General features: G+C 40.8%; 1 protein-coding gene across 1 annotated transcript in view; it reads left to right on the plus strand.

Moving 5' to 3' along the window:
• LOC121384401 (zinc finger MYND domain-containing protein 19-like) overlaps positions 1-26,490 on the plus strand; it is a 50,812-nt gene that overhangs the window by 18,441 nt on the left and 5,881 nt on the right. The window contains exons 3-6 of the mRNA XM_041514785.1: positions 5,766-5,872; positions 12,103-12,304; positions 16,238-16,301; positions 19,354-19,453. Coding sequence (XP_041370719.1) covers positions 5,766-5,872; positions 12,103-12,304; positions 16,238-16,301; positions 19,354-19,453 — 473 coding nt within the window. The remainder of the gene's footprint in view (positions 1-5,765; positions 5,873-12,102; positions 12,305-16,237; positions 16,302-19,353; positions 19,454-26,490) is intronic.

The following is a 26,490-nucleotide window of genomic DNA, read 5'->3' on the forward strand; positions in this document are numbered from 1 at the left end:
GTAATACGTGTTCACCTGAATGATATATCCCTAGCCAGTATTGACGTCATGTCCCTAGCCAGTAATGACGTCATGTCCCTAGCCAGTAATGACGTCATGTCCCTAGCCAGTAATGACGCCATGTTCCTAGCCAGTAATGACATCATATCCCTAGCCAGTAATGACATGTTCCTAGCCAGTAATGATGTCATGTTCCTAGCCAGTAATGATGTCATATCCCTAGCCAGTAATGATGTCATGTTCCTAGCCAGTAATGATGTCATGTTCCTAGCCAGTAATGACATCATATCCCTAGCCAGTAATGACATCATGTTCCTAGCCAGTAATGATGCCATGTTCCTAGCCAGTAATGATGTCATATCCCTAGCCAGTAACGATGTCATGTTCCTAGCCAGTAATGATGTCATGTTCCTAGCCAGTAATGACATCATATCCCTAGCCAGTAATGACATCATGTTCCTAGCCAGTAATGACGTCATGTTCCTAGCCAGTAATGACATCATATCCCTAGCCAATAATGACATCATATCCCTAGCCAGTAATGACATCATGTTCCTAGCCAGTAATGATGTCATGTTCCTAGCCAGTAATGACATCATATCCCTAGCCAGTAATGACATCATGTTCCTAGCCAGTAATGATGTCATGTTCCTAGCCAGTAATGACATCATATCCCTAGCCAGTAATGACATCATGTTCCTAGCCAGTAATGACGTCATGTTCCTAGCCAGTAATGATGTCATATCCCTAGCCAGTAACGATGTCATGTTCCTAGTCCAGTAATGACGTCATGTTCCTAGCCAGTAATGACGTCATATTCCTAGCCAGGATGCTCAGCATTCCATCAATTCCATCAAATTCAACTAACTTCATGTAGAAAGGTGGTATGTAATAAATATAGAACCACATACCAGATGTTTTGCCGTGCTATTTATTGCATTCGTTTATACATGTACATATGTACAGGTTAAACTTAAAGTGGGTTTTTTGTTTAACAACACCACTAGAACACATTGATTAATTAATCATGGCTACTGGATGTCAAGAATTTGGTAATTTTGACACATCTTCAGAGGAAACCTGCTACATTTCTCCATTAGCTGCAAGGGATATTTTATATGCACTTTCTAACAGACAGGACAGCACATACCATTGCCTTTGTTATACCAGGTACTAGTAGGATTGTAACCCAGGTGTATATTAACACTGAACTAACAGAGACTGTTAAGAAGATACATGTACCGGTAGGTCTAAAGTCCAAACCACATTGTTAAAACAGCTGTACATGATAAATTACTTTCATACCTTTAATTACCTTTACATTTCCCTAACATTTTGTATGAACAGAAATTGTGAAAAAAAAACCTCATTACAGTGACAAAGATTCCACATACCAGATGGTAACCATGTCACCTATATCGACTTTACAGAGATCTCCTAGGACAAAAAGCATCTAATTTTTACTGTCGTAACATTTGGCTTTTTTTATGGTATGGGGTGGGAAATAGCCCAGTGGTACAGCATTCGCTCGATCCGAGGTCGGTGTGGGATCAATCCCCGTCGGTGGGCCCATTGGGTTATTTCTCATTCCAGCCAGTGCACCACGACTGGTATATCAAAGGCTGTGGTATGTACTACCCTGTATTTGGGATGGTACATATAAAAGATCCCTTGCTGCTAATCGAAAAGAGTAGCCCATGAAGTGGCGACAGCGGGTTTCCTCTCTTAATATCTGTGTGGTCCTTAACCATGTCTGACGCCATATAACTGTAAATAAAATGTGTTGAGTGCGTCGTTAAATAAAACGTGTCTCTTTTTTTTTTAATGGTATGCTCTTCAAGAGGGGTGGATGAATGTGATGTAATATAACATCATGATAACATGGAATCGGTGTTATTGTAATGCATTTTTCACAATTTCTTTTGAACATTCATTTCATTTCAACTTTTTTTCATGCTTACATCCAATTACGGTTCAAGCACGGTGTCCTGGGCACACACCTCAGCTATCTAAGCTGTCTGTCCAGTCCAGTGGGTTAGGTTTTAGTTGGTTAGTTGTTAGTGAGAGAGAAGAGGGTGTAGTGGTCTTACACCTACCCACTGAGTCATTAAAACCCACTCTGGGTGGGAGCCGGTACTGGGCTGTGAACCCAGTACCTACCAGCCTTTTCTGATGCCTTAACCATGACATGGGGTGGGACGTAGCCCAGTGGTAAAGTGCATGCCTGATGCGAGGTCGGTCTAGGATCGATCCCCATTGGTGAGCCCATTGGGCTGTTTGTCGCTCCGGCCAGTGCACCACGAATGGAATATCAATGGCTGTGGTATGTGCTATCCTGTCTGTGGGATGGTGCATATAAAAGATCCCTTGCTATCAAAAAATGTAGTGGGTTTCCTCTGTATGACTGTGTCAAAATGACCATATGTTTGACATCCAGTAGGTGATAATTAATAAATCAGTGTGCTCTAGTGGTGTCGTTAAACAAAACAAACTTCTTCTTCTTTAACCATGACGCCACCGAGGCTGGTCTTGTCTGAACAGACTATTGGGAAAATCTAACAATAATTAAAGGTACACAATGTAGGAGAGTAATTTATCGTAATTGTTAACAATGAGGTTAGGACCTTAGATTGGAAGATTTTATGTTTTGTATGTGACTGCAATTCCATGACTCCTGAGTGATGTATAGTAAGGAATAAAAATATATACTATGTCAAAAAAGAAACGCATAGGTGATAGGGAAAGAAGAAACGTGTTTGATTTTACAAAATATAGTTTTTTTTGTACAATGTTGCTAAATGACCATGTTTGTTAATGTTCCTAGAATGGGACAGCATGCCCGAATGCACCCTAAAACAAATTTAACGCACGTTGTGCGATAATTGCAGGAAATCGGCGTGAAATGGTCAGAATTTAGCGAATGCATGTGAAACTCGGGGGAAAAGATCGGGGTAGTGATGGGTATTTAAAGCTGCAATGCTCACAATGATGCCTCATTTCCATGTAGGCGAGTTACAAGATGCCAAGACTAAGCCTGCCGAATCGAAACATTGCAATAGGCCGCCTCCAGTTAGGTGAATCGCAGTCAGCAGTAGTCACACGCCACATGAACGTCCATCAGAGCACCATTTCATGTCTCTGGGACAAGTACCAGCAGTTTCAGTCAGCTGAAGACAGGCCCAGACGTGGAAGACCTCGCATAACAACTGCAGCACAAGATCGCTACATGCGGATTCTGCACTTGCGTCACCAAACTGTCACAGCAACGAACACTGCTGGATGCATACCTGGTTTGAGAAGGGTGTCTGCACAAACCATTCGGAACCGACTTCGATAAGCTGGTTTACGGGCTAAGCGACTGTATGTTTGGCCCATCCTGCGACGTCAACATCGACATTTACGTGGTTCGCTGGTGCATGAATGTACAGAGGTGGAACTTGGGAAACTGGCAGCAAGTATGGTTCAGCGACGAGTCACGTTTCCTTCTACAGCGACGTGATGGACGACAAGGTGTTTACAGAAGCCACAATGAACGTTTTGCCAACAACTGCGTCACCCAACTTGTGTTCATACAAGGCAACCCGACAGCTGTACACTACTGGGATAAAATTCTTCACCGTCACATGCTTCCCATTTTGGATCGACAGAGAGAACTCTTTCAGCAGGTCAATGCAAGGCTGCATACGGCATGTGCAACAATGGATTTCCTACGAAATTATAACATTAATGTGCTGCCATGGCCATTAAGATCGCCAGATCTCAACCCCATTGAACATCTATGGGACGAACTAGACAGACGTGTATGCCAGCGTGACCTGGAGCCTCAGATGCTTCCACAACTGTCACATGCACTGCAGTAAGAATGGGCTAGGATTCAACGTGCCCAGATGCCATCAGTCCATAGCAAGAACATTGTCACAACTCATGTCAAATTTGACTGTGATACGATCATAAATAACAAAATTATGCCACTTTGTATTAAAGAGATAATTCCATGAATATTTCGCCTATGCGTTACTTTTTTGGCAGTATATATGTGTTTCAGGTTTCAGGGTAGGTACAATGTAGGTAGGAACTTTTTTTTCTTTCTTTTTTTAAAAATTGAATCAAACCAAGAAACCATAATCAGTCGAGGTGTTCCGAATTCAGTTTGCTGATTACAAAAAATCAGGCATCTTAATTTTTCAAAAATCATTTTAGTTTTATTTAAAAAAAATTTGCTTCAAACAATTTCTGTTGTCAGTAGATAAAATTAAAGTAGGTCGGGAAACTGGAAACACATATGTTTTTCAAAGGCCTAATATAAACATGTACATCACTGGTAGATGTTATGTTCCACTATAACTCAGACTGCAGTGTATTTCACTGCTTAGATCAGTGCCTACCTCAGCTGTCATGCAGGTTGTAAGCCTATTTATATAAGGGTCAATCTGCCCCCTAGTGTAACCTGTGCTTTGCTGATGGTATATCAAAGTCCATGTATTATCCATAGGTGGATAGTTGGTAGTGAGTGTGTGATGTAGCAAGGAGAGATCCAAGAGGGGTCTATGTAGGCATGTTCTTCTACGAAAGAGCTGTTCGACATTGATGTCCTGTCTGTGGGAAAGTGCATAGTGTTTTTCCTAGCTTGTTTTAGCATGGAACAGCACCATGTCTCATTAGTCTAGCACCATCTTGCCTTAATCAGCACCATACTGCCCTGAGATTAAACAAGCCTTTTTCAGTAATTAATTCTAAAATTGCCTTTATAAAACACCCAAAAAGGTATTATTAATTAATAAAATATGCCTTTTATCTTTTGCCATTCATTTATTAAAGCAAACACATAAATTACATTAATGTTCATTTCAATTAATTTTTGTCTTTTTTAATGAAATACAAGTGCCCCCGAAAATGGTGAAAATACCCCAGAAGTGTTTGGTCTACCATGCCTTGCCAAATTTCTAGGGAAATCACTAGTGCATATAAACAATGCCTTACTGCTAATGGAGAAATGTAACAGGTCTCCTCCAAAGATAATGAGTTAAAATTACCAAATGTTTGACATCCAATAACCAGGGATTAATTAATCAATGTGCTCTAGTGGTGTTGTTAAACAAAACAGAATTCAAACTTATATGTATACATGTGTATTTAACACAGCAGCATTGGTTTTGACAGAAATATATATGAAATCCTTGTATAAATAATTTGGAGACAGCTATTGTTGCTAATTGGGCACCAGTCATATACTTAACATCATGTGAATAGCCTACATATAGGTAATTATAGCTGGTTTCATTTTTTACTTTAATCCGTCAACAATTTTAGGCAATATAACCCAGGTCAGGGATTTTCGAAGCTGTCTCAGCACTACGAAGCGTAAAACCATAGTAGGTTATGACATCACATGGGCATAAGAAGGTGCCAAAAAGTGGGGGCGGGCACACACACAGGTATATATATATATATATATATATATATATATATATATATATATATATATATATATATATAAAATGTATAAATATATAAAAACCATCATTGCTGCTCCCCCACTTTTTATGCCAGTTCGTCACTACAGCACATACCATATAGTGATGTCATAGCTTACGAGAGCTTTACAATATCACAGCGCTGAGATAGTTTCGAAAATAATGGGCTCAATATGGTTCATCTCTTAAATCTAGTTAGTACATGTAAGATTATTTAACCTCAGTGTTTATAAAGGTAATAATACTGATATAGATACATGACATGTATATTAAATATGTTTGGTATTTCAGGCACGAGTGGAGGTAGACAGAGATGGCAATGGTGCTAAAATATATGCATTTGCATATGATATTAACCGAGGTCGAAACACTGGCCAGTACCTTCATGAGCTGTTGTGGTAAGCAATTCATACATGTGTGTAAACACTGTAAATATGGCATCTATAGAAGCTTATGAAAGTGTGAAGACAAGCGTAAATTTATTAACTTATACTAAGTGTAGGCCTACATGAAATTAGAACACTTTATAAATTCTAATAATTGAGAATTGGTCTTCGCAATATATTGTGGAACATATATCGCAATCTAGGTTCCTATATCGCAATATATTGCAATATGAACATTTTGGCAATACCTGTAACTACTGTTAGGGTATATAATTTGATAAAAAACATGAAGCATCATCCATCTACAGGTATATACTGGGGCGAGACGTAGCCCAGTGGTAAACCGCTCGCTTGATGTGCGGTCGGTTTGGGATCGATCCCCGTCAGTGGGACCATTGGGCTATTTCTTGTTCCAGCCAGTGCACCATGACTGGTATATCAAAAGCCGTGGTATGTGCTATCCTGTCTGTGGGATGGTGCATATAAAAGATCCCTTGCTACTAATAGAAAAATGTAGCGGGTTTCCTCTCTAAGACTGTGTCAAAGTTACCGAATGTTTGACATCCAATAGCCGATGATTAATAAATCAATATGCTTTCGTGGTGTCAAACAAAACCAACCATCTATATACTGAAAATGGTTTGCCAAAAATATCACATTTCTATGGAGGTCTATGCCAGCGACATAATAACATGATTTATAAACATTTTCTAGGCATTTTGTCAATATGACAGCATAATTAAGTCAATATAATTAGAAAATTTATCACAACATATTGTAAAAATTAACTCTAACCCTAACCATAATCCTAATTATGTCATTATGTCGATGACAGTTCTATACCACCAGAGATTTCAGTTATCATTTTTATAAGTAACTGTATAAATATATTTTGTTGCTGAGAAATATTAAGTTAACTTTATTATTGTTTTTATTGAGTTTTTGGTTAATGTAATATTTATATCACACATATATATATATATGTAATATCAGTAATAAAAACTATAGCTATAATGCAGTCTGAGTGACTCTTTTGGAATGTGGAATAAGGTATATTTTGATAAATATTTGTAGTCAATGATTTTCAGCAGTTGTACTGCACCTGTTCACGTAGCCCACTGAGGTAATTCTGTAACACAGGGCAGGCAGCGGGTTAGAGAAAACATGTGTGTAACCATACACCCATTCACCTGTTTGTGTTTTACCACACCCTATAGCCAGCTGAAGTTCAGTCCTGTAGGTACTACATTGTATAACACACTGATAACATTGTACATACTAGTACATGTATATTGAGGTCAGTCCCTTTTAAGATATTTGTGTTGCCTGACAGCGTGAGTAGTCCAATATCATATGGTTAGACAAATCTGCTATAAAGGTCATTCCATATCTCAACCACTTGTCCATAAAGGGCACTAGATACCTGTATGTGTCCTGCAAACAAATGGTACCACATTTAATGATTTTTTTTTTTTATAACAGGGTTTATTTGTATAATGAACTGTTACATTTTGTGGCCAATATTATTTAATATTTTAAATTTTCCATTCCACACCACACCACACCAAAAAGGCACATGCACCAATCCCAATATACCCAAGTGATATGCCTGCTACCAGCTTATTTTTGAAATTGGTGCCATACCTGAGGGGAGCGATTTCATTCAGTCGGTTTGAGTGCTCGCTTGAGGTGCTTGCATTGCAGGATCGAACCACCTTGGTGGATTCATTCAACTGATTGTGTTTATTTTCATTCCAACCAGTGCACCACAACTGGTCAAAGGCCATGATATTAATCAATGTTCAGGCCCGTAGCATGGGGGTTGGCCAGGGTGGCCCGAGCCCCCCCCCCCCCCCCAAATAAAATTTTGGCTTTTTTTTTTTTGATAACTTTTACATCTCGACTAAATGTAAAAATTATAGCAAGACTAACGGATCGAGATTACTGGCGAGAGTTACAGTAACGGGCAAATAACCTTTGAATCATACCCCCGGACCCTTCCCCAAATACCTCGCACCTTCGGCACTCGTTCAATTGTCCACCATGCTATGGGCCTGATGTGCTCTAGTGGTATCGTTAAACAAAACAAACAGACAATCTCATTATACTTTATTGTCCACATACATTTATAGATAATATATATTTCCTGAATATACAAGAAAAACAGGTTAGTGGTTTTCTATATATACAGTCCTGTAGGAACTGGGGTTGGAGTGGTAGGAAGGGTCTGTCACCCCAAATAAGGATAAAATGTATTGGTTTTGTCCTCCATTACAGACTGTGTCCCCTCACCCCCACTAAATGTATGACCCCCACTCCAAATTAGTATTATTCAACTTACCATACTAGCACACCAACAATGTTATATGACCCTGAGTTATAACCTCCACTGCAGAATTATCTCCCCTTGCCGGATGTATAATCTACACCGGCGCATGGGTAGACCATATATCCTCGTTTTTGATTCAGCAATCCTCCATTGCAGTCATGTTCGAGTTGTGTAGTAAAATTTTTGTCAGATTGTTTATTAATTTGCAATTTTGTTTTACTCTGTCATACGAAGTCTTTTGGGTAATTTACACAGGGGGTTAATGTCTGACACGGCTTCCTCGGGCTCCAACCGGTAGGTTGTGTGTGCCGAGAGGGGTTGTCTTAAACGATTGCCCCAGTTTGATTAGCATTTGTTATGTCGGGCATGTCGTTCTTGTTGTTTTGAATGCCAGTGTCATATCTGTGTAAATTGGTCCCCCTCCACGTGGGGGAAGGCTAAGAAGACGCCGAGACGCCGAGCCGAGCGAAAGAGGATGATTAGACGTGAACGGGACGGGCGGAGCACAGTGGCAACCTCCGGGGTCGTGCTCCATACCGATTTGCCGGCGGTCGGCAAGTCGGTGTCCAGTTCAAAGAGCCCGCGGACAAGTGGTAGGCGCAAGGGCGCCTCCTCTTCTGTTCGCCATCTTCATGGTGATACCAGTAAACCCGAAGCGCCGCTTGGCGCGGAGGGGGCGCTGTTGCTCCCTGTTTCGGCTGAAGCAGGGAAGGTTTCTTCCAGGTCGGGCTCCGTTCGACCTGGGGATTTGCTTTTGCCTCCGTTGGTGGAGGCGGCGCCGGTTACGGTTGTAACGGGGGCGTCAGTCGGAGGGAGTGCAGTCGTGGCAGGAACGACTGTGTCTCTCAGTTCCGAATCCCATCTTGCTGATGGCGGCAGGGTTATCGGTCCTTCTGTGGAGGGGTCGATTAGCTCTAGAATGAAGTCCGCTTCGCGGCGCTGTTTGGCTCACCAGATTTCTGGTGCAGGGTTGGTTGTGGCGTCCGAGGGCGCCGTTTCGGCCAACGCGTCTTTCGGCGCTACTTCGGTGATCGAGCCACTTGGCGAAATCGCAAAGTCTTACAACGTTGTCTCGGTCACGGAGCCGGGTGGCGTTGTTTCGGGTGCGACGCCAGTAGGCGTCCCTTCTGTTGTTGGGGCGCCTGTACAGCGTCATCAACTTTTAGATCATTCGCATGTGGCTACGTCAACTGGGTTGGCTAATCCACACGTGGTACGTTGGGTTCAGAATTTGGCGCAGGATTCGTACGTGTACCTTTTGGATCAACATCTGTCAGGGGTGTGGACTCCTTCATAGATGAGTCGTCACATCAACCTGTTGGAGATGGAAGCAGTGCGTCGCGCTTGTCTCCATTTCAGGACTGTTATTCGACATCGTCGGATTTTGTTGAGGTCGGACAACACGTCGGTTGTTTCGTACCTCAATCGGTGGGGAGGCACCAAATCCCTGTCATTGAGTCTTGCGGCTTTGGAGATTCTGGAATGGTGCGACAATTGGGGAGTGGTGTTATCGGCCAAACACATTCCTTCGTCCATGAACGTCTTGGCGGACGCTTTGAGTCGTCGTTCCCCGATTCAGATGGAGTGGATGTTGCACCGGACGGTGGCTTATCGAGTTCTTCAGTTGTGGGGGAGTCCTCAACTCAATATGTTTGCCACTCACCTGAACAGTCAGTTGCCAGTGTTTGTATCGCCGGTACCAGACCCACTGGCACTGGAGTACGATGCGTTGAGCATGGACTGGACGGGACTGGATTTTTACGCCTTTCCCCCTCCGGTTCTGAATAACAAGGTTCTGGCAAATATCAGATAGCAACCTTGTCGTGTCATGCTCGTAGCCCTGAGTTGGGCAGCTCAAGCCTGGTTTCCTCCACTCCTGTCACTTTTAGTGCAGGAGCCGGTGCGGTTGCTGTTGATACCCGATCTGCTCAGTCAGAGACTGCGTTGGATAGAGTGGCATCCGAAACCGGAGGTTTTCCGACTTCACGCATGGTGATTGTCGGGGTTTCCCTCCGAAACCGAGGCTTTTCTAAACGGGTTGCTGAGCTCGTCTCTCGTCGAAGTGCCAGTCTACGGAGAGGGTCTACCAGTGTCACTGGCGCTCTTGGGTTTGTTGGGCGACTGAGAGGGACGTGGATCCCTTGTCGCCTACTGTTAATGATTTAGCTGAGTACTTTCTGGCTCTTGTCCAAGAAAGACAGCTGAAGGTTCAAACAGTGAGAAGTCACCGGTCATCCATTTTCACTACTCTGAGGCAGTGTGGACGTCAAGATTTCTCAACGAATCTCATGTTGCATGACTTGCTTAAGTCGTTGCAAAACACGGTTGAGAAGTCTTCCATTTTGCCTAAATGGAATGTTTTTCTGGTTCTGCATGCACTCAAAGGCAAGCCCTACGAGCCTTTGAAATTCGCCAGTCTTCGTCATTTGACGTGGAAAACTTTGTTTCTGGTCTCACTAGCGGCTTGCCGTTGTATTAGTGAGATTCATGCTTTTTTGCATGATTTGGTGGATTACGATACGGACGGGTCAGTTACATTACGTACTGATCCTGTTTTCGTGGCTAAGAACCAGGTGCCAGGGGAAGAGTTTCCTCTGGCCATTATTCAGTGTTTATCTCGTATGCTTTCTGCGGATAATTCTGATAGACTTCTTTGTCCGGTGCGGGCTTTGAAATTCTATTTGGAGCATACTAGAAATCTCCGGCAAAACATTAAGAGACTGTTTATCTCTTTCACACGCCAACCAGGAGACATTACAAAGAATGCTGTGTCGAGATGGATTGCTGCAACCATCAAACTGGCATATGAGAAGGCGGGTGATCATGTTCTGCAGAATTTCTCCATTCGACCTCATGAGATTCGGGCGATTTCTGCTTCCCTTAATTTCCATGATTCTTTGGACATTTTCAAGGTCATGAGTGCGGGATTTTGGAAAGGTCGACACACGTTTGACTGGTTTTATTTCCGTGATATGGCTGTTGGTCCGGACGGAACTCGGCAGATTCAGTCAGTCATTGCGGGGCAGCAACTCATTTCGGTGCGCAAGGCCACGAGTAGGGGGCGACCCTTATTTCGTCCGGTCGCTAGTGGCAGTCTTTCTGGGAGATAGTTCTCCACCTCCTGTTTGGAGAGTGGGGGGTGGATGGTTGACTATCTGGGACAGTCGAGTGTCTTTTACCATTACTTGGTGTGTGGGTTTTTTCACCTGTTAACTTGGTTTACTTTTAATTGGGGTTGTAGTTCTTCAATTTAAAAGTCACTTTGACATTTTATACCTCGTATGATGTGGGTTGCTTTTTCACTGTATCATTACTTGAGACGAACACTACTGGTTGCATGGGTAAGTCCTCCTTGTTTTCTTACCTCCTCCCTTTAATGTTAAATTCTCATGCTTTAACGGTGTTATATCACATCTGTTATAGCATTGTTGTTGTGCTAGTACGGTAAGTTGAATAAGACTATTAGAAAATTTGTTTCTAATTTTCATTATTATTCATACTTACCTAGTACTAGCACAACAACAACTGTTACCTCCCACCCGCCCCGAGAGAGGTCTTTTTTTATTCAGTCATTCCGGACTTTGAATCGATAACGAGGATATACGGTCTACCCATGCGCGGGTCTAGGTTATACACCCGGCAAGGGGAGATAATTCTGCAGTGGAAGTTATAACTCAGGGTCGTATAGCATTGTTGTTGTGCTAGTACTAGGTAAGTATGAATAATAATGAAAATTAGAAACAAATTTTCTAAGTTGTTCCCATGGGCCTGATATATATTAATCATTAAAGTTGCATGTACTGCATTTATCAAAGAATTTATTTTAAAGCAATTAATGAATAAGTTGGTAAATACAATCAGAGAAATAAAAGTGATAAATGAATTAATTATGCATATATTTGCTGTTTTCCAGGGAAAGACATTCTGGAGGTATTGCACCGGGGTGGAAAGTTGTTCACCGGAACGGAGTAACGGTCGATAACAGAATGGAAAATCTAAACTTGGTGCCGCACAAATGCTCAGTGGCCTACCTTGATGAACCATCACGAAAAAACCGCGAGCAGAGTCTATACTGGATAACAGTGCAGCAGTTACAAGGAGATCCACTAGAAGAGGTAAGTAGACACCAGACCTCACTGTATAAAGGGAGGTGTCACTCCTCATCACTACCCTGAGACTAGTAAGTAGACACCAGGCATCACTATATAAAGGGAGGTGTCACTCCCCGTCACCCCCACCACACACACACCCCCCCCCCCCGTGAGAAAAGTAAGTAGACACCAGACATCACTGTATAAAGGAGGGTGTCACTCCCTGTCACCCCCCCCTCCCCCGCAAAATAATTTGAAAACATTCGGAATTATCCTGAGAGTATACGACATGTTTCGTGTGAATTACGAATGCCTTAAAACATGTTTTATTTTATAAAATAAATAATTTGTAATGTAAAACTGAAGACTGATTTTTATTTTGTTTTTTTTTTTTATAAATAAATAAATAAATTTTAATGTAAAATTGAAGACTGATAACCCATCGCTGTACTGCGGCCACTAAAATAGACTCGCCCGATATTTTTAGAATTTGTATGCTCCCAAATAACGTTATAAAAGGCGAAGTGTGATTGGTCAATATTTAAATTATTATTTACAGATGAAATGTTACCTGGACATTGGGGACTACGCAGTGTTGTTAGTTTTAAATCACTGGCAGGATTCTGCAAGTAAGATTTTGATTGGTGGACATGAGCTCCAACTGGCTGTCTTTAGATCCACATGTAATAGTGGAGCTAATTCTAATTAGATTGACACCAGACATCACAGTTTAAAGGGAGGTGTTGCTCCCACTCCCCGTCACTCTCCTGAGACTAGTAAGTAGACACCAGACTTCAATGTTTAAGGGGAGGTGTTACTCCCACTCCCCATCAACTCCCTGAGACTAGTAAGTAGACACCAGACTTCAAGGGGAGGTGTCACTCCCACTCCCCATCACTCCCCAGAGACAAGTAAGCAGACACCAGACCTCACAGTTTAAAGGGAGGTGTCACTCCCACTCCCCATCACTCCCCAGAGACTAGTAAGCAGACACCAGAACTCACAGTTTAAATGGAGGTGTCACTCCCACTCCCCATCACTCCCCTGAGACTAGTAAGTAGACATCAGACTTCAATGTTTAAGGGGAGGTGTCACTCCCACTCCCCATCACTCCCCTGAGACTAGTAAGTAGACACCAGACTTCAGTGTTTAAAGGGAGGTGTCACTCCCACTCCCCATCACTCTCCTGAGACTAGTAAGTAGACACCAGACTTCAATGTTTAAGGCGAGGTGTCGCTCCCACTCCCCGTCACTCTCCTGAGACTAGTAAGTAGACACCAGACTTCAATGTTTAAGGCGAGGTGTCGCTCCCACTCCCCGTCACTCTCCTGAGACTAGTAAGTAGACACCAGACTTCAATGTTTAAGGCGAGGTGTCGCTCCCACTCCCCGTCACTCTCCTGAGACTAGTAAGTAGACACCAGACTTCAATGTTTAAGGCGAGGTGTCGCTCCCACTCCCCGTCACTCTCCTGAGACTAGTAAGTAGACACCAGACTTCAGTGTTTAAGGCGAGGTGTCGCTCCCACTCCCCGTCACTCTCCTGAGACTAGTAAGTAGACACCAGACTTCAGTGTTTAAGGCGAGGTGTCGCTCCCACTCCCCGTCACTCTCCTGAGACTAGTAAGTAGACACCAGACTTCAGTGTTTAAGGCGAGGTGTCGCTCCCACTCCCCGTCACTCTCCTGAGACTAGTAAGTAGACACCAGACTTCAGTGTTTAAGGCGAGGTGTCGCTCCCACTCCCCGTCACTCTCCTGAGACTAGTAAGTAGACACCAGACTTCAATGTTTAAGGCGAGGTGTCGCTCCCACTCCCCGTCACTCTCCTGAGACTAGTAAGCAGACACCAGACTTCAATGTTTAAGGCGAGGTGTCGCTCCCACTCCCCGTCACTCTCCTGAGACTAGTAAGCAGACACCAGACTTCAATGTTTAAGGCGAGGTGTCGCTCCCACTCCCCGTCACTCTCCTGAGACTAGTAAGTAGACACCAGACCTCACTGTTTAAGGAGGGCGGGATGTAGTTCACTGGTAAAGCGTTCGCTTGATGCACGGTCGGTCTAGGATTGATCCCCGTCAGTGGACCCATTGGGCTATTTCTCATTCCAGCCAGTGCTCCACAACTGGTGTAACAAAGGCCGTGGTGTGTACTATCCTGTCTGTGGGATGGTGCATATAAAAGATCCTTTGCTGCTAATCGAAAAGAGTAGCCCATATTTGTGTGGGTTTAACCATATGTCCGACGCCATATAACCGTAAATAAAATGTGTTGAGTGTATTGTTAAATAAAACATTTCCTTCCTTCCTTTATTGTTTAAAGGGAGGTGTCACAGAATAATTTTCAGTTCTACAAGTGCTAAATGATTAAATATGGTACATGTAACATCTTAAATGGTTCCCCAATTAATCACTCCCCTCAATGGTTTTTTATGAGAAATATTTGTTACAGTGAGCTCCGTGGTCTAGTGGATAAGCTGCTGGACAATCAAGGTGACGACAGTGGTTCAAGTCCCGTCAAAGCTGGCTCACACATTCATTCATCTTTCTCATCTATCACCCTCTGCCTATCATTTTCATTATTTTAATATAAAAAACTTTCCAATTTCTCCCACGATTTCAATCTGTTTCGACCCTTTCTGTCAATTTCCTCAGTCTCTGTCTTCTGAGCTGTCCACACCATCGCCTACCTGTCTCAACTTCCTTCACGGGTGCAGTCTCTGTGTATATCCCTGCACCCACCTGGCATCCTCGTCCTCTGCCGCTAATAAAGCTGGTCTGACCCACGGCACTAACTAACGACCGCCGGTAGTAGGGGTGCATAGTAGGTGGTTACAAGTGCCTCTTAACAATGCCAGAAGTAACTACTGAACACTCCCCGAAGTGGTCAGATTAAGCCCACAGGTAAAAGCTAATAGAGAATGGCAGGTGTGTGGCACTAGTCATAAGAGACAAGTACCTGTCGCGGTTAGAGAGACGAGGACCGGGATGTAGATATGGATAGCAAAAGAAGTTGAAAGATAGGAGGAGTTGCCAGATCGGGAAGAAATGAGATGGAATTCAAAGGAGAAAAAGGAAAGGGGGCTGTGGATTAAAAAAACAAAAACAAAAAAAACCCCAAATATTTGTTATAGTTTGGAAATAAGCTTTCTATAGTGCAACGGGAAAAGATAATGATTTTCTTGCAACATTTTAAGATATGCTAAATAAATCAGGGTGATCACATTAAAAATTTAAAAAACAAGATTTCTATGTTTGATTTGGTAATGTACATGTAGTTATGAATTTGTGGTCAAACCATCCGTTCAGTTATCTCAGCTTATTATTTCACATAAATAAGATTAACTGAATGCTGAAAATTATTTGTAGCAGATCAGTATGTCACTTGGAGTCATATAATGCAGTAATTTAAATTTATATTGAACTTTATTATAATATTAAAAGTAAACTTTGTTTTATTTAACGACGCCACTAGAGCACATTGATTTTTTTTATCTTATCATCGGCTATTGGACGTCAAACATATGGTCATTCTGACACTGTTTTTAGAGGAAACCCGCTGTCGCCACATAGGCTACTCTTTTTACAACAGGCAGCAAGGGATCTTTTATTTGCACTTCCCACAGGCAGGATAGCACAAACCATGGTCTTAGTTGAATCAGTTATGGATCACTGGTTGGTGCAAGTGGTTTACACCTACCCATTGAGCCTTGCGGAGCACTCACTCAGGGTTTGGAGTCGGTATCTGGATTAAAAATCCCATGCCTCGACTGGGATCCGAACCCAGTACCTACCAGCCTGTAGACCGATGGCCTGCCACAACGCCACCGAGACCGGTCTTGATCAAAAGATAATTAATGATATGCATCTGTGTTCCTGCATTCAAGTTTTCCCTTCACTGAGTTAGTAAGCAGACTTCAGTTATGTATGTACATATTTTATTTAGTATATTTTTATTTCTAGCATTTTCCAGAACCAATATGTAACCGGTACTACAATTCCAATGGTGAAATAGTGGAAACAGAAGGTAATATTTATTTAAATTTATTGTTTTGTTTATTCATTCATTCATTCATTCATTCATTCATTCATTCATTCATTCATTCATTTCATTCATTCACTCATTCATTCATTTATTCATTCATCCATTCATTCATTCATTCGTTCGTTCATTCATTCATTCACTCATTCATTTGTTAATTCAATCATTCACTCATTTATTCATTCACTCATTTATTCATCCACTCATTCATTCATTCATCCAATCATTCACTCATTTATTCATTCATCCATGCATCCATTCATTCATTCATTCATTCATTTATTCACTCATTCATTCATTCATTCATTCATTCATTCATTCATTCATTCATTCATTCACTCATTTATTCATTCATCCATTCATTCATTCACTCATTCATTCATTCACTCATTTATTTGTTCATTCAATCATTCATTCATTGTTAACTGTATGATATTAACTTGTCTATGCTACGGTATGTGTTGACCTTTTGCTTTTTACCCTATGAGATCCTAATTTTGACTTCCTTGTTACAGAACTGTTTAAAATGTTCTGACTCATCACAAAACTACATAATTATACAATATATATATCTGAGAACTGCAGGGCAGATCCATTGGAAAGGGCACAGTGATTTGAAAACTTGTCTTTGAGGAACTAATTTTTATTAAAAATATGCTTTACAATATTAAAAAAAGGCAGAAAAATATCATTAAAACATTTTGTCCCATCCAGTGCCCCACAAATGGTTTATCAAAAGATGTGGTAGTTTGGATCCCAGTCGAGGCATAGGATTTTTAATCCAGATACCGACTCCAAACCCTGAGTGAGTGCTCCGCAAGACTCAATGGGTAGGTGTAAACCACTTGCACCGACCAGTGATCCATAACTGGTTCAACATAGGCCATGGTTTGTGCTATCCTGCCTGTGGGAAGCGCAAATAAAAGATCCCTTGCTGCCTGTCGTAAAAGAGTAGCCAACTTGATAATAAGGACATTAAACACAAAACAAAATAAATTATACTTTAGGCATATTTATTATATGTAAGATAATATATGCCTTCACAAATTCACACAGAAAAAAACACATAAATAACAATGTTAAGATTTTATAAACCAAAAGTGAATTACAGACATAGTTTGATGTTAAATTCATTATGACAAGCAAGCAAAACTGACGCGTTAACGAATAAAAAATCAAAATCAAAATATTAATAACAAATATGAACATATATAACACATTATACTGACAGCTATGACAGCTTCTTTTTCTCTTTTTTTTCTCTTTTTTTCTCTTTTTTTTTTAACACACAATTTAACTTTCACATATTAGCCATTAGCCAGGTCCCATTCTTCCAAAATTAAAATACGGACATGTATTTCAAAACATTTAAATCAACAGACAATGAAATTCACAATGGCACATCAGTGGAACCTCATGGTAATAATAGTTATTAAATAAAATAAAAAAATGCATGACCTCAATTTGACCTTCAGAGGTAAAGAAGAGATTTTTAAAAAGCTGATTAAACTGTATCAGAAAACATCCAAGAGCAACAACAATTTATAAAAATAACCTCAACTGGTTCAACAAAGGCCATGGTTTGTGCTATCCTGCCTGTGGGAAGCACAAATAAAAGATCCCTTGCTGCCTGTCATAAAAGAGTAGCCTATGTGGCGACAGCGGGTTTCCTCTAAAAACAGTGTCAGAATGACCATATGTTTGACGTCCAATAGCCAATGATAAGATAAAAAATCAATGTGCTCTAGTGGTGTCGTTAAATAAAACAAACTTTACTTTACTTTATGTGCTATTCTGTCTGTAGGAAAGTGCATATAAAAGATCCCTTTTTGCATTAGGACAAATGTAGCAGGTTTCCTCTGAAGACTGCCAGAATTACAAAATGTTTGACATCCAATAGCCGATGATTAATTAATCAATGTGCACTAATGGTGTCATTAAGCAAACAAAACATACACTTTTAACTTATTTCTACATATATACTCAACTTTGTTTAAAAATATATATTATAGCAGTTCCAGAATTGTACAGCACTGCTTTCATATTATTGAATTTGGAACAATCCTTTCTATATGTAGTCATTATTATCTTTATGGTTAGATGTAAGAGATATAGTATATATTATATAATTTAAACAATGTCATGTATATTGCATATCACCATGCTATAAACATTTCCATTTCATATACAGCTTTGTGACATCATGTGTCTATATGTCTTTCTGATAGGTGAAATTGTCAATGTTGGTGTATCTATAGTAAACCATTACCATTTAACGGTAAACATGGTACACAGATGTCCTGTTTGAGTGTATGAAATATGTTTGAGAACTGTATTATTTGCCTTAGTTCAGGGAATAAAACATTAATTCAAAGACATACATTGTGCAGTCAGGGCTAGCTCTGGGGGATCAGAAAGTATCGCCATGTTATCTAAAAGATGCACCAAATGTTCTTAAAATTCACCCTGCATACGTCTGCTCAAGTATGGTGAAGGGAAAGAGGCGTATGTTCACCCATGCAAGTGATAGAAAATCTTAGGATTTTTCATACTTTTCAAGACGACAAAATATTTACCAGATTTTTTGTTCAAGATAATTTTTATCTCTGAGTTACGAGGGTTTTGAGTTGTTCTCCGAGGACATTTGAAGTGTCCTTAAAAACATACAAATCTAACTGTATTTGAGTTCTCACTTTCATTTCATAAAGTCAACTAATTGTTTTAAATGTTACAGATTTAATGAGAATTTTATCACAGTGTATCTAAGGGAGGTATGACGTAGCGTGGGAATCCACACGGCTGTTCCATTTGTTCTAGGTATTCTATTTTCATTAAAACACTGATATTTTTTACATTTAATGTAGAATCCCTGTATATTGTGAAAAACACTGGGATGCTGTAGATTACCAGATAGATAGCTTAAATTCCACCAATCTGGCTGATCTAAAGGGTTCATGAAAGGTGCTTTTTTAGAATGCCCTTAGCATCACCTTCAGACATTGTAGATGATGCGTTGATGTTATTGTTGTGATTTCAGAGGACAGCTGTGTGTTTTACGAGTGTCACTACCCGCCATGTACCAACATGGAGAAAGAGATGAGAGAGTTCAGTATATGTGGAAGATGTCAAGAAGTCAGGTTAGTTATTCACACACAGAGAAAGAATATTAACTTTTTGCCACCATGACAAGTGTAATAAATAGATATTATTATACGAACTTTTGTGTCATACTGATTTTACAAAACGAGTGTCAGGAATTTTCTGTTGCCTGAGCGAGAGCGAGAGTAATCCATAGAAATTATTACACGAGCTTGTGCGTCATACTGGTTTTATGAAACGAGTGTCAGGAATTTTGTATTGCCTGAGCGAGAGCGAGAGTAATCCATAGAAATTATTACACGAGCTTGTGCGTCATACTGGTTTTATGAAACGAGTGTCAGGAATTTTGTATTGCCTGAGCGAGAGCGAGAGTAATCCATAGAAATTATTACACGAGCTTGTGCGTCATACTGGTTTTATGAAACGAGTGTCAGGAATTTTCTGTTGCCTGAGCGAGAGCGAGAGTAATCCATAGAAATTATTACACGAGCTTGTGCGTCATACTGGTTTTATGAAACGAGTGTCAGGATTTTTGTATTGCCTGAGCGAGAGCGAGAGTAATCCATAGAAATTATTACACGAGCTTGTGCGTCATACTGGTTTTATGAAACGAGTGTCAGGAATTTTGTATTGCCTGAGCGAGAGCGAGAGTAATCCATAGAAATTATTACACGAGCTTGTGCGTCATACTGGTTTTATGAAACGAGTGTCAGGAATTTTCTGTTGCCTGAGCGAGAGCAAGAGTAATCCATAGAAATTATTACACGAGCTTGTGCGTCATACTGGTTTTATGAAACGAGTGTCAGGAATTTTGTATTGCCTGAGCGAGAGCGAGAGTAATCCATAGAAATTATTACACGAGCTTGTGCGTCATACTGGTTTTATGAAACAAGTGTCAGGAATTTTCTGTTGCCTGAGCGAGAGCGAGAGTAATCCATAGAAATTATTACACGAGCTTGTGCGTCATACTGGTTTTATGAAACGAGTGTCAGGAATTTTGTATTGCCTGAGCGAGAGCGAGAGTAATCCATAGAAATTATTACACGAGCTTGTGCGTCATACTGGTTTTATGAAACGAGTGTCAGGAATTTTGTATTGCCTGAGCGAGAGCGAGAGTAATCCATAGAAATTATTACACGAGCTTGTGCGTCATACTGGTTTTATGAAACGAGTGTCAGGAATTTTGTATTGCCTGAGCGAGAGCGAGAGTAATCCATAGAAATTATTACGCGAGCTTGTGCGTCATACTGGTTTTATGAAACGAGTGTCAGGAATTTTGTATTGCCTGAGCGAGAGCGAGAGTAATCCATAGAAATTATTACGCGAGCTTGTGCGTCATACTGGTTTTATGAAATGAGTGTCAGGAATTTTCTGTTGCCTGAGCGAGAGCGAGAGTAATCCATAGAAATTATTACACGAGCTTGTGCGTCATACTGGTTTTATGAAACGAGTGTCAGGAATTTTGTATTGCCTGAGCGAGAGCGAGAGTAATCCATAGAAATTATTACACGAGCTTGTGCGTCATACTGGTTTTATGAAACGAGTGTCAGGATTTTTGTATTGCCTGAGCGAGAGCGAAAGTAATCCATAGAAATTATTGCACGAGCTTGTGCGTCATACTGGTTTTATGAAACGAGTGTCAGGAATTTTGTATTGCCTGAGCGAGAGCGAGAGTAATCCATAGAAATTATTACACGAGCTTGTGCGTCATACTGGTTTTATGAAACGAGTGTCAGGAATTTTCTGTTGCCTGAGCGAGAGCGAGAGTAATCCATAGAAATTATTACACGAGCTTGTGCGTCATACTGGTTTTATGAAACGAGTGTCAGGAATTTTGTATTGCCTGAGCGAGAGCGAGAGTAATCCATAGAAATTATTACACGAGCTTGTGCGTCATACTGGTTTTATGAAACGAGTGTCAGGAATTTTGTATTGCCTGAGCGAGAGCGAGAGTAATCCATAGAAATTATTACACGAGCTTGTGCGTCATACTGGTTTTATGAAATGAGTGTCAGGAATTTTCTGTTGCCTGAGCGAGAGCGAGAGTAATCCATAGAAATTATTACACGAGCTTGTGCGTCATACTGGTTTTATGAAACGAGTGTCAGGAATTTTGTATTGCCTGAGCGAGAGCGAGAGTAATCCATAGAAATTATTACACGAGCTTGTGCGTCATACTGGTTTTATGAAACGAGTGTCAGGATTTTTGTATTGCCTGAGCGAGAGCGAGAGTAATCCATAGAAATTATTACACGAGCTTGTGCGTCATACTGGTTTTATGAAACGAGTGTCAGGAATTTTGTATTGCCTGAGCGAGAGCGAGAGTAATCCATAGAAATTATTACACGAGCTTGTGCGTCATACTGGTTTTATGAAACGAGTGTCAGGAATTTTGTATTGCCTGAGCGAGAGCGAGAGTAATCCATAGAAATTATTACACGAGCTTGTGCGTCATACTGGTTTTATGAAACAAGTGTCAGGAATTTTCTGTTGCCTGAGCGAGAGCGAGAGTAATCCATAGAAATTATTACACGAGCTTGTGCATCATACTGGTTTTATGAAACGAGTGTCAGGAATTTTGTATTGCCTGAGCGAGAGCGAGAGTAATCCATAGAAATTATTACACGAGCTTGTGCGTCATACTGGTTTTATGAAACGAGTGTCAGGAATTTTGTATTGCCTGAGCGAGAGCGAGAGTAATCCATAGAAATTATTACACGAGCTTGTGCGTCATACTGGTTTTATGAAACGAGTGTCAGGAATTTTGTATTGCCTGAGCGAGAGCGAGAGTAATCCATAGAAATTATTACACGAGCTTGTGCGTCATACTGGTTTTATGAAATGAGTGTCAGGAATTTTCTGTTGCCTGAGCGAGAGCGAGAGTAATCCATAGAAATTATTACACGAGCTTGTGCGTCATACTGGTTTTATGAAACGAGTGTCAGGAATTTTGTATTGCCTGAGCGAGAGCGAGAGTAATCCATAGAAATTATTACACGAGCTTGTGCGTCATACTGGTTTTATGAAACGAGTGTCAGGAATTTTGTATTGCCTGAGCGAGAGCGAGAGTAATCCATAGAAATTATTACATGAGCTTGTGCGTCATACTGGTTTTATGAAATGAGTGTCAGGAATTTTCTGTTGCCTGAGCGAGAGCGAGAGTAATCCATAGAAATTATTACACGAGCTTGTGCGTCATACTGGTTTTATGAAACGAGTGTCAGGAATTTTGTATTGCCTGAGCGAGAGCGAGAGTAATCCATAGAAATTATTACACGAGCTTGTGCGTCATACTGGTTTTATGAAACGAGTGTCAGGATTTTTGTATTGCCTGAGCGAGAGCGAGAGTAATCCATAGAAATTATTACACGAGCTTGTGCGTCATACTGGTTTTATGAAACGAGTGTCAGGAATTTTGTATTGCCTGAGCGAGAGCGAGAGTAATCCATAGAAATTATTACACGAGCTTGTGCGTCATACTGGTTTTATGAAACGAGTGTCAGGAATTTTGTATTGCCTGAGCGAGAGCGAGAGTAATCCATAGAAATTATTACACGAGCTTGTGCGTCATACTGGTTTTATGAAACGAGTGTCAGGAATTTTCTGTTGCCTGAGCGAGAGCGAGAGTAATCCATAGAAATTATTACACGAGCTTGTGCATCATACTGGTTTTATGAAACGAGTGTCAGGAATTTTCTGTTGCCTGAGCGAGAGCGAGAGTAATCCATAGAAATTATTACACGAGCTTGTGCATCATACTGGTTTTATGAAACGAGTGTCAGGAATTTTGTATTGCCTGAGCGAGAGCGAGAGTAATCCATAGAAATTATTACACGAGCTTGTGCGTCATACTGGTTTTATGAAACGAGTGTCAGGAATTTTGTATTGCCTGAGCGAGAGCGAGAGTAATCCATAGAAATTATTACACGAGCTTGTGCGTCATACTGGTTTTATGAAACGAGTGTCAGGATTTTTGTATTGCCGGAGCGAGAGCGAGAGTAATCCATAGAAATTATTACACGAGCTTGTGCGTCATACTGGTTTTATGAAACGAGTGTCAGGAATTTTGTATTGCCTGAGCGAGAGCGAGAGTAATCCATAGAAATTATTACACGAGCTTGTGCGTCATACTGGTTTTATGAAACGAGTGTCAGGAATTTTCTGTTGCCTGAGCGAGAGCGAGAGTAATCCATAGAAATTATTACACGAGCTTGTGCGTCATACTGGTTTTATGAAACGAGTATCAGGAATTTTGTATTGCCTGAGCGAGAGCGAGAGTAATCCATAGAAATTATTACACGAGCTTGTGCGTCATACTGGTTTTATGAAACGAGTGTCAGGATTTTTGTATTGCCTGAGCGAGAGCGAGAGTAATCCATAGAAATTATTACACGAGCTTGTGCGTCATACTGGTTTTATGAAATGAGTGTCAGGAATTTTCTGTTGCCTGAGCGAGAGCGAGAGTAATCCATAGAAATTATTACACGAGCTTGTGCGTCATACTGGTTTTATGAAACGAGTGTCAGGAATTTTGTATTGCCTGAGCGAGAGCGAGAGTAATCCATAGAAATTATTACACGAGCTTGTGCGTCATACTGGTTTTATGAAACGAGTGTCAGGATTTTTGTATTGCCTGAGCGAGAGCGAGAGTAATCCATAGAAATTATTACACGAGCTTGTGCGTCATACTGGTTTTATGAAACGAGTGTCAGGAATTTTGTATTGCCTGAGCGAGAGCGAGAGTAATCCATAGAAATTATTACACGAGCTTGTGCGTCATACTGGTTTTATGAAACGAGTGTCAGGAATTTTCTGTTGCCTGAGCGAGAGCGAGAGTAATCCATAGAAATTATTACACGAGCTTGTGCGTCATACTGGTTTTATGAAACGAGTGTCAGGAATTTTGTGTTGCCTGATCGAGAGCGAGAGTAATCCATAGAAATTATTACACGAGCTTGTGCGTCATACTGGTTTTATGAAACGAGTGTCAGGAATTTTGTATTGCCTGAGCGAGAGCGAGAGTAATCCATAGAAATTATTACACGAGCTTGTGCGTCATACTGGTTTTATGAAATGAGTGTCAGGAATTTTCTGTTGCCTGAGCGAGAGCGAGAGTAATCCATAGAAATTATTACACGAGCTTGTGCGTCATACTGGTTTTATGAAATGAGTGTCAGGAATTTTCTGTTGCCTGAGCGAGAGCGAGAGTAATCCATAGAAATTATTACACGAGCTTGTGCATCATACTGGTTTTATGAAACGAGTGTCAGGAATTTTGTATTGCCTGAGCGAGAGCGAGAGTAATCCATAGAAATTATTACACGAGCTTGTGCGTCATACTGGTTTTATGAAACGAGTGTCAGGAATTTTGTATTGCCTGAGCGAGAGCGAGAGTAATCCATAGAAATTATTACACGAGCTTGTGCGTCATACTGGTTTTATGAAACGAGTGTCAGGAATTTTCTGTTGCCTGAGCGAGAGCGAGAGTAATCCATAGAAATTATTACACGAGCTTGTGCGTCATACTGGTTTTATGAAACGAGTGTCAGGAATTTTGTATTGCCTGAGCGAGAGCGAGAGTAATCCATAGAAATTATTACACGAGCTTGTGCGTCATACTGGTTTTATGAAACGAGTGTCAGGATTTTTGTATTGCCCGAGCGAGAGTAAGGGTAATAGATGAATCCTGACACGAGTTTTGTAATTTCAGCATGACTAACATGCAAGGGTAATAATTGCTTTATTATCCATAATATTTTTTGTTAATTTTTTATGAATAACAAAGACCATCTCAAAATGTTTCCATCACAACTAGGAGATGACGAAATGACGTCATATTTCACATACACAGTCTGGACTAGGCTTAGGGGAGCAATGTCATGTTATGACGTCACTTCCCAAAATTATGTCAATGCACTTGTTATTACAGGTGTGCTTCATATGATTATTATTAACTCAGTTGTGTTGAACCATATGGATAATAACAACAATTATGGCAGCAAGGCAAGTTGGAAGGATAAAAAGACAAACCTTTCCTTCAAAAGAGGGGCATGATGGCAACTTACTTTGTATCAGATTTTCTCAGATAAATATGAATTCACCCTATGGGAAGTGCAAAATGGCAAACCAGCTATGGCACCACAGCATTTTTTTTTCTGTCAACAACTTCCATTTTTTTTAACCACATGCCATCATTGCCATGGTAAAATTCAAACCCTGTGCATACATTCAGACAAGAGCAGAACGTAGCCTAGTGGTAAAGCACTTGTTTGATGTGTGGTTGGTGTGGGATCGATCCTTGTTGGTGACCTTCACTTAATGATCATCTTGTCAAAATGAAGCTATCGTGTGACATGCAATAGCATCGTTTGAGGGAGCATGGCAAGTGTTGCCTTGGGTTAATATTAAAAATTGTGGAGCAAGGCAAGTGTATCAGATTTTCTCAAATAAATATGAATTCACCCTATGGGAAGTGCAAGGTGGCAAACCAGCTAGGGCACCACAAGATTTTTCTTGCTGTCAACATTTAATGTTTGAGGCACAAAGGCAACCATGGCACGGCTGTCATTGACGGTGGTAAATTTAGAACCCTGTGCATACAGTCAGACAGATGTAGGAGGTGTTCAAATATTTCATAATGCTATTTTTGTCAAAATTAGACCCCTCCCTCCCCCCCTGTAACACTAAACCATACACCTCCCCAAAATATTACGTAATGCTTGGAGATCCCCCTTCCCCCCATTCACAAACATGTCATGCGATGGGTGTAATATAATTTTAATGTACTGTTTTGCCACTTGGGAAAGCACAGATATTTATAATCCTGATATATTGTATGTATATGCCTAGCTATAACTACGTGTACCTACATTAAGCATTGTCACTGTGATAGAGCGTTTATAAAAACCCCACAAACAAAATAAAAGATTTTTGCAATAAAAAAAATTAAAAGTGTTTTACGTAACACTGTTAATTACACCCACCCACCCGCTGTAACGCTACATAACATTTGGACCTACACCCACCCCTTTGAGCGTTGTGTAATATTTGAATGGCCCCCTAGCTGAATGAGGGC

Source organism: Gigantopelta aegis, chromosome 10 (assembly GCF_016097555.1).
Source record: "Gigantopelta aegis isolate Gae_Host chromosome 10, Gae_host_genome, whole genome shotgun sequence".
Taxonomy (NCBI): Eukaryota; Metazoa; Mollusca; class Gastropoda; order Neomphalida; family Peltospiridae; genus Gigantopelta; species Gigantopelta aegis.